Genomic DNA, 9,674 nt, shown 5'->3' with positions numbered 1-9,674 from the left:
CACCTGATTCCCTGATGGAATCTCAGTGAGCCGTCTGCTGTCTGTCATTATATACTCTTTAGAGACACGGTACTCGTCGTCTTAGTCTCTGTACAGGAAAGGAAGAGGAGTGCTTCAGTGGAATTGAGCAGCCGTTGTTCTGTGGTTTGTGTGGTAATCTTTGAAGCGTTGCACAACTGACTGAGCAAGGTAACTCCTTTTCTAAGAAGCGTTGCATTCAGCTCTGCTTTTTCAGCTTGACTTGCCAGCTCCTGTCCAATTCAAGGGACATGACCCCACTCTCATAATGACACTAATATGCTTTATGTCAGCTATTGGCTGCGGAGGAGCATTAAGAACTAGCTTAAAGCTTATCTCAAATTGTTTAAGCAGTGTTTAAGTAGCATGAAGCCAAAAGTTATTGTCAAGCCTGTTTGAATTTTTTATTTATTTATTTATATATATTTTTTAACCTTTTATTTAACTAGGCAAGTCAGTTAAGAACAAATTCTTATTTTCAATGATGGCCTAGGAACAGTGATTTGTCTATCGCATTACTTTCTGTTTCTGGACACATGTTGTCCAATGTCCTTGGTGCTCACCAAGATGAAGGAGATTCTGAAGCTTACCTGGGCAAGGTAGGGAGTCTGACTAACCAAATGGAATAACCACCTGAATTCCAAATCTAGTCTTAGCCCCTACCCACTCCATGCACCCCATGTAGGTTTGAAAAGATTGGATGGGTATACATTGTATGTTAATAACTCCAACTGACAATCTATTTAGGGATGATAAACACTAGACCTAACAAATACTGTTTTTCCCTCTTCAGCCAGTGAACAATGCTGTCATCACAGTCCCTGCCTACTCACACTAGGTCTGCTTGATTAGTCCTTTGAAAGTCCTACTGACTTAATTGCTCTCTCTTATCAGGTCGGCTGTGAGCGCAAGAGTCCTGTTCTTCGACCTGGGTGGCGGCACCTTAGACGTGTCCATTCTGACCATCGAGGATGGCATCTTTGAGGTCAAGTCCACCGCCGGCGACACCCACCTGGGAGGCCGCATGGTCAATCACTTCATCAGCGAGTTCAAGCGTAAATTCAAGAAGGACATCAGCGGCAACAAGAGGTGGTGCGGCGCCTGCGCACTGCCTGTGAGCGGGCCAAGCGCACCCTGTCCTCCAGTACCCAGGCCAGCATCGAGATTGAATCTCTCTATGAAGGTGCCGACATCTACACCTCCATTACCGGGGCTCGCTTTGAGGAGCTCAACGTTGACCTGTTCCGCAGCACCCTGGAACCCATGGAGAAGTCTGAGAGATGCCAAGATGGACAAGGCCCAGATACACAGCATCGTCCTGGTGGGAGGCTCGACACGTATCCCCAAGATCTAGAAGCTTCTGCAGGACTTATTCAATGGGCGAGACCTCAACAAGAGCATCATCCCTGATGGACTTGAGATGCTTGGTATTGAGATGGTGGGAGGGGTCATGACTGTGCTCATCAAGAGGAACACCACCATCCCCATCAAGCAGACTCAGACCTTCACAACATACTCAGAAAACCAACCCGGAGTGCTCATCCAGGTGAGTCTTTATCAGCTGCCTACATTTGTGTAAAGTAGCCAGATCACCTATACCCTCCATGATTGTATCTAGTATTAATCCATTCCCATTATTTATTTCTCAGGTGAATTAGGGGGAGAGAGCCATGACCAAGGACAACAATATCCTCTGCAAGTTTGAGCTCACCGGCATCCCCCCTGCCCCCAGGGGCGTCCCCCAGATCGAGGTGAACTTTGACTTTGACGCCAACGGCCTCCTCAATGTGTCTGCGGTGGACAAGAGCACCGGCAAGGAGAACAAGATCACCATCACCAATGACAAAGGTATGCCTCCTTAACCTTGAACCTCACTACATAATCAAATATCTTATCAATTTCCAACCCTTTCCTCAAAGAAAAGAGTCTCAAAAAGAAAGAGAGACAACAGGAGAGAGTAGGAGATAATGAATATGTCACATATGGGCAATTATATAATGATGTGTCTGTATCTTGTTATCCCCAGGACGTCTGACCAAGGAGGACATTGAGAGCATGGTGCAAGAGGCTGACCAGTACAGGGCTGAGGACGAGGCACAGAAGGAGAACGTCACAGCTAAGAACTCGCTGGAGTCCCTGGCTTTCAACATGAAGAGCACAGTGGATAACAAGAAGCTCACGGAAAAGATCAGACCGGAGGACGTGTTCTTAGTGGTTAGCAATGGTTTCACATTGATGCATTTCCTCCCATGGTAAAAGTAGGCTTCACAGTAAGTTTGAAACAAATAAATCATATAAGATAGAATATTGTGATCACCACCTGTCTCTTACCCTCTCATACTCTCTCCTGTCTACCCCCTTGTCTTTATCTAGATGGCAGAGAAGGATGAGTATGAGCACCAGCAGAAGGAGCTGGAGAAGGTGTGTAAGTAACCCCATCATTACCAATCTGTATCAGGGTGCCGGAGGCCCGCCAGGAGGTATGCCAGGTGGTATGCCCGGAGGCTTCCCTGGAGGTGCTGGAGCTGGCTCCTCCTCTGGCCCAAACATTAAGGAGGTCGACAAAAATCCCTGACCTCTACAGGAGAGAATCCACATCCTGTCCACATCTCAGCTCCCGTCACACAACACCTACTGCAGACCTGGCCTGTGTCATCACTTCCCTTCTTGAGAACATCCTGTGTAATATTTATATCTACGGCAGGCTCCTACAGCCTTGTGCTGTTGTGCAGTTCACACAACCTTCACTTTAATCAGATTGAATATATCACAACCAATAAAGCTGGATTCTGATAAGCATTTGTTGTGTTTTTCTTTAACCTCCCCCCAAATACCCTCCCTGAGGTTAGATATGACAAATTCATTTTGTACATTAACAGTTGTCACAAAGTGCTTAAAGTCTTATAAACTTGTATGAACATCTGCACTATTGCTCATCTGAAAAGTTCCCTCAAAAGTGACATTCATCAACCCTCAAATGTAGTGGCATTTTAAATGTGTCTAAGTATGAAATGGAATAGCAATTTTAACACATGTCCTTACTGCTACTTTGTATAGATAAATAAACAATATCTTCCTTTCTTAATAAAACAAATGTTTTTGTCACAGAGGGCTCCATAAAACATATGATCTGAATCCATAATGTTAACCAAGTGTTTTGTTTTTGATTGTTTTGCGGTCACGTTCAGCTGCATATAAACAGAACGGTCTGACCATGGTTTTCCACCCTGCTCGTGTGATTGCAACACAAGGTTACAATATGTTATTGTTCTGACCATCATCAGAACTCCAATTGGACAGCGTGATAAGAAACCAGAAAAATAGGCATCAAGGGCATTTCAGAGGATTTAGGGTCTGGGCATATTTTCCACTCAGCATAAAGACAAAGAATTATGACTGCAATCATTGTGCAAAGACTTTTTTGCATAGTCCTGGTCCACATAGAGTACAGTACACTACATGGCAAACACAAGCGTGTATCCGACTGTCCCTGAGGCGTGAGGTTTTCCCACCTGTTTGTTCCCAGCTCTATCAGACCATGAGGGAACCTGTGGGTGAGTGGGATACATGACTGATGGGCCTGCCAGGGTATAAGAGGGAGAAATACATCAAGTACAATCTACTAGACTATGGCCATATCATCCAGGTCTGGTAACATGAACTGATTTGATCTTTTTGATCCTTGACTTATTCACATAGGTAAGTCCTATTGAGATGAATAGCTAAAAGAAGCCCTGGCCAACAAGGAGGTGAAGTGTTGTATTATACTTTGGTAGTTACTGAAGTCATGTCAGTCCATACTCTGAGGTTAATCAAAACTATGTAGGATTTTGGTCAAAAGTGGTGCACTATATATGAGGATAGGGTGTTGTTTGAGACTGTGTGTTTGTGCCCTAGGTTGCGGAGTGCCTAGCATCCCGCCGCAGGTGAGCGGCTTGAAGATTGTGAACGGACAGAACGCCGTATCTGGATCCTGGCCCTGGCAAGTGTCCCTTCAGGTAACCCCATTTCCACCCTTTCATTCTATACATTGTTTTTTCTTGTTAGCCACTTACAGTAAATGTATGTTGACAATGTTGGGAAGTGCTGTCTTCACATTATGGTCAGACCCATACTATCTATCTACTGTCTTCACATTACGGTCAAACCCATACTATCTACTGTCTTCCAAATCTTCCTTTCTCCTTCAGGATACCTCTGGATTCCACTTCTGTGGAGGCTCCCTAATCAGCCAGAACTGGGTTGTCACTGCTGCCCATTGCCGTGTCACATAAGTGCATTTAATTCCATTCAATAGTGCTTTATTAGCACCATGTTCATAAGTAAGTTCATTCATACACACTGTAATCTGTTTTCTCTCTCTCCAGTCCTAGCCGTCACCAAGTGATCCTGTCAGAGCACGATCGTCAGTCCAATGCTGAGCCGATCCAGGTCAAACGCATCTCCAGGGTAAGTCCAGGAGCCTGGGGAGAGATCCACTCACTTAACCACAACATGCCTGCCTGCATCATAGGTTTTACCAGAGTTCTGAGATTCTGTTCACTTTTGAAGATGAATCACTTCACTATCTGTGTCTACATCTTTCCTTGATCCCTGTAGGCTATCACCCACCCCTACTACAACAGCCAGAACTTTAACAACGTGACCCCGCTGAAGCTGTCCTCCCCCGTCCAGGTCACCTACCGCGTGTGCCCTGTGTGCCTGGCCTACTCTAGCACCCCCTTCCCCCCTGGAACCTGCTGTGTCACCACTGGCTGGGGCAAGACTGGCACCACCTGTGAGTGGCCACACAAGCTACTGAACCATTATTGATACACGATAGATTTACAGTTAATACAAGAGTATGTGCAAATGGATGGTAAAATACACAAAAACTGTTTTAATCAGTAAACCAGTCAGCATGGGCATGGCTCTTAAGAAAACAGCTGCATCGTAGATAAAGGCCTAATGTTTGCATCATGATTTCCTTCCTCATTATCAGTTTGTGGAAAGAAACTGCCACACACTGCACTTGCAAATGTAGCACTATTGCATTATTTCCGGAAAAGTATGCACTCACTACAGTTTGGTGTTCTTGATAAGAGCGTCTGCTAAATTTCTAAAATGTCAAATGTATTGTGGCAATGTTTCCACCTCAGCTTTCATTAAGAGCACTGAGCTCCTTCCTAACCATGTACCCTGTCCCCAGCAAGCCCCCGTATCCTCCAGCAGGTGGCCCTTCCTCTGCTGAGCTCTGCTCAATGCAAGCAGTACTGGGGCCAGAACACGATCACTGAAGCCATGATCTGCGCCGGAGCCTCCGGAGTGTCAGGTAACTGTCTGACCTCCCATGTCCTTCTGGAGCAAGTTGAGGCTACCTTTCTCCAGTCAGTTACTGAACATTTCTCTCTAATCACTTTCGTATCATGTCGTCCGGCAACAACCTTTCACCAACACATTCGCTATCTTAAAGTAGCCAGGTACAGATTTGTTTAACCAAATTATCTGGCAATGGCATGACAATGGAAGTCAGATAGGCTACAACTCGGCCCCTAATACAATCATCTCTACCAGTGTCAGTGCTCCTAACCTCTCCCTTCTTCTCCTCCATCTCCAGGGTGATTCTGGCAGTCCTCTGGTGTGTCAGAGCAGTGGCGTGTGGTTTCAGTTGGGCATTGTGTCCTAGGGCACCACCAACTGCAACGTCAGTACCCCTGTCGTCTACTCCCGTGTCACCTACCTGTGTGGCTGGATTGACCAGACCATCGCATCCAACTAGAGTCACAGTGGACCCCAGCTGCATGTCTCCTTACACAAACTCTTCTTCCTGCAAACAGTAGTCCCACAGATGAGTGTGTGATGTCACACAGGCTTGATCCGGCTAGCTTTCCCATCAGCTAGTGATATTTCAATATTTCTCATGCACAGCCGCTCACTGTGTGGCCACAGTCTAATTTTTTTCAATGGAACTGAAAAAGATGCATTCAATTAAAGTTGTATAAAGGTTTTTTCTGTTTAAAGTCAGAGCAGTGCCGAGAGACCATTGAGGGAAAACATAACCAACATAACAAAACGCACACATGCATAATTTTTTTTATTTTTATAGTAACCCTTGTAAAGTCTTACTAAAACACATTTGGTAGTTATTTATTTTTTTAAACGTGTGAACTGTCCTTGGGAAAGTAACGTTTTTTTTTGCCCCCCAACTTTTCCCCAAACAGCAAATATGGAAAGTATTTAAAAATGTGTCACACAAGCAAGCCATAACAGGGTTAAATATTTTCCTGGTATTTTACAAATGTTCCATCCTGAACATAAATGACTTGTCACACGACGAACCCGGTATTTCAGGCCAGAACCTGAAGTGCCATTCTAAAATATATAAAGAATATAAATGTGTCTGGATTTGATTAGAGCTTTGATCGGCATGAACATCCAAGCCTGATGAGTCATACATCAACGACATGTTATGATCCCAAGCCCAAATGATAGTGCCATTATCCAATACATTGTTTATGATATAGGCTACCGCACATTACACAAAAACATAAAAGCCAATAGATGTATACATGCTCTCTTGGGTAAATAAAGGAAACAAGCTCCAGTAGCCTAATCTTTTTGAGTCTGGACTGTATTAGTATACTGTATTGTATTATAAGGACTGGAATTACTGACCTCATTCAAACCATGAAGCTGGGAGAGAACGTGATGCTGGTGCAGGACATGATGCCTACAAAGTCACAATTATATTTGGAAATATAATATGGCCTATTTTAAAATGTGTATAATTTGCAGGCTGACATATATACCTTTACCATGTGTGTATAAGCCTACCTCCTTTCTCCATTGTTGCGTCATTCCTTCTTTGCTTTCAACAGTTAAATGAAATACGTTTTGTTGTCCTTATCTTCGCCATTGTAATGACACCCTTGAATAATAAATATAGGACTAGAATAAGATGCAGATGGCTATCTATTCACTCCTGTCAGAACCTACCATCGTGCATTCTCTCCTCTTTTAAACTCCCTACGAGTTCTATTGGCTGCTGTAGGCCTTTCTAACATTCAGCAAACAAGAGACTGTATCCCTCTTCCAATAGTCTATTGATAATATTGATAATCTAATAATGATTTAAAAAAATGTCCAGCAAGCTATTATTCTAGTCTAGCTTTTCCTGGGACTCCAAGAGCTAAGGAGCATTTTTTTAAGGAGAGGCCAGTGGAGCGTAGGTGTGGATTATGCAAGAGACAGCTATAAATTAGAAGCTTAGCCTATGCATTACCCATCATTCATTAGCTAAATGTAAGGCTAATACTGCATTTAATGTATTACCTGAAAGAGGTAGGCTCAAAGATCTATAGGCTATAGAATGCATTCAGGAATTATTCAGACCCATTTCCTTTGTCCACATTTTGTCACGTTACAGCCTTTTTCTAAAATGGATTAAATAAAAAAAATCATCAATCTACACACAATACCCCATAATGACAAAATAAAAACAGAGTTAGACATTTTTGCATATGTATTACAAATAAACAGGAATGCCTTATTTGCATAAGTATTCAGACCCTTTGCTATGAGACTCGAAATTGAGCTCAGGTGCATCCTGCTTCCATTGATCATTCTTGAGATGTTTCTACAACATTATTGGAGTCCACCTGTGGTAAATTCAATTGATTGGACATGATTTGGAAAGGCACACACCTGTCTATATAAAAGGTCCCACAGTTGACAGTGCATGTTAGAGCAAAAACCAAGCCATGAGGTCAAATAAATTGTCCGTAGAGCAACGAGACAGGTTTGTGTTGAGGTACAGATCTGGGGAAGGGTACCAAAACATTTCTGCAGCATTGAAGGTTCCAAAGAACACAGTGGCCTCTATCATTCTTAAATGGAAGAAGTTTGGAACCACCAAGACTCTTCCTAGAGTTGGTCGCCCAGACAAATTGAGCAATCTGGAAAGAAGGGCCTTGGTCAGGGAAGTGACCAAGAACCCAATGGTCACTGACAGAGCTCCTCTGTGGAGATGGGAAAACTTTCCAGAAGGACAGCCATCTCTACAGCACTCCACCAATAAGGCCTCTATAGTAGAGTGGCCAGATGGAAGCCACTCCTCAGTAAAAGGCCGCTTGAAGTTTGCCAAAAGGCACCTAAAGTACTCTCAGACTATGAGAAACAAGATTCTCTGGTCTGATGAAACCAAGATTGAACTCTTTGGCCCGAATGCCAAGCGTTACGTCTGGAGGGAACCTGGCACCATCCCTACAGTGAAGCATGGTGGTGCAGCATCATGCTGTGGGGATGCTGTTCAGCAGCAGGGACTGGGAGACAAGTCAGGATCGAGGGAAAGATGAACAGAGCAAAGTACAGAGAGATCCTTGATGAAAACCTGCTCTAGAGCGCTCAGCATGTCAGACTGGGGCAAAGGTTTACCTTCCAACAGGACAACAACCGTAAGCACACAGCCAAGACAACGCAGGAGTGGCTTCAGGACAAGTCTCTGAATGTCCTTGAGTGGCCCAGCCAGAGCTCGGACTTGAACCCAATTGAACATCTCTGTAGACCAGAAAATAGCTGTGCAGCGAAACTCCCCATCCAACCTGGCAGCTTGAGATGATCTGCAGAAGAATGGGAGAAACTCCTCAAATACAGGTGTGCCAAGCTTTTAGTGTCATACCAAAGAAGACTGGAGGCTGTAATCGCTGCCAAAGGTGCTTCAACAAAGTACTGAGTAAAGGGTCTGAATACCTTGAGATTATTATTATTATAAAAAAAAAAATGCAAATATTTCTAAAAACCTATTTTTGCTTTGTCATTATGGAGTATTGTGTGTAGATTTATGGGGGGGGGACAATTTAATAAGAATAAGGCTGTAACATAACAAAACGTGGAAAAAGTCAAGGAGTCTGAATACATTCCGAATGCACTGTACAGTACATCAATCTTGACCAGGATTAGGCCTATCTATTTTGCATGCAATTTGAATGGAATTGATGGAACGAGAAAGACAGAGAGTATTTGCATGCGCACTGATTTAAAGTAATGATATTCGAGTGATAGATTGTTTAAAAACAATGAAGCTGCAATTTAAAAAATGCATCTTAACAGTGAAAAAAATGGTGACCCCGAAATCCAGATGGAGAAGAATAAATTGGACCGCATTCAGTCCTTATATTACTGTAGCATAGGCTGTTGCAGCAAACGTAGTTCTACCTTTCACAAGAAAATAAAGTTACCATGATGAGATGATACATGCATTGTGAACTGCGCTCCATACTGAGAAGCGTTGATGGGGTATCTGTACTTTACTTTGCTATTTATATTTTTGGCAATTTTTACTTTTACTACACTACATTCCTAAAGACAACAATGTACTTTTTACTCCATACATTTTCCCTGACACCCAGCAGTACTCGTTACAGTGACAGGAAAATTGTCCAATTCACACACTTATCAAGGGAAAATCCCTGCATCTGATCCTGGCGGACTCACTAAACACACGTACTTCATTTGTAAATTATGTCTGAGTGTTGGAGTGTGCCCTTGTCTTCCGACAATAAAAAAAGTTAAGAAAATTGTGATGTCTGGTTTGCTTATTAATATAAAGGAATTTGAAATGATTCATTCTTTAACTTTTCTTTACTTTTACTCAATAATGACAATTTAGCACTTTTTCC

General features: G+C 43.1%; 1 protein-coding gene and 1 pseudogene across 1 annotated transcript; both read left to right on the top strand.

Annotated features, from left to right (window-relative positions):
- Positions 1 to 490: 490 nt before the first annotated feature.
- Positions 491 to 2,566, top strand: LOC109907081 (heat shock cognate 71 kDa protein-like; annotated as a pseudogene).
- On the top strand, positions 2,392 to 5,619 carry LOC109900871 (chymotrypsin-like protease CTRL-1). The gene is made up of 7 exons (XM_031803455.1): positions 2,392 to 2,439; positions 3,545 to 3,572; positions 3,916 to 4,000; positions 4,386 to 4,467; positions 4,618 to 4,795; positions 5,207 to 5,329; positions 5,615 to 5,619. The coding sequence occupies exons 1-7, from the start codon at positions 2,392 to 2,394 to the stop codon at positions 5,617 to 5,619; spliced, it is 549 nt and encodes a 182-aa protein (XP_031659315.1).
- Positions 5,620 to 9,674: the final 4,055 nt, after the last annotated feature.

This window comes from Oncorhynchus kisutch, linkage group LG2, assembly GCF_002021735.2.
Source record: "Oncorhynchus kisutch isolate 150728-3 linkage group LG2, Okis_V2, whole genome shotgun sequence".
In the NCBI taxonomy this organism is placed as follows: Eukaryota; Metazoa; Chordata; class Actinopteri; order Salmoniformes; family Salmonidae; genus Oncorhynchus; species Oncorhynchus kisutch.
Note: the sequence above shows the minus strand (reverse complement) of the source record. Positions and strands in the feature narration are given on the sequence as shown.

Bases quoted from the DNA above. Each gene is read 5' to 3' on its own strand.
- LOC109900871 (XM_031803455.1), top strand. From the start codon at position 2,392: ATGGCAGAGAAGGATGAGTATGAGCACCAGCAGAAGGAGCTGGAGAAG. The intron at 3,573-3,915 runs GTGAGTGGGATA...TTTGTGCCCTAG, and splicing joins GACCATGAGGGAACCTGTGG to GTTGCGGAGTGCCTAGCATC. The intron at 4,001-4,385 runs GCAAGTGTCCCT...CTCTCTCTCCAG, and splicing joins GTATCTGGATCCTGGCCCTG to TCCTAGCCGTCACCAAGTGA.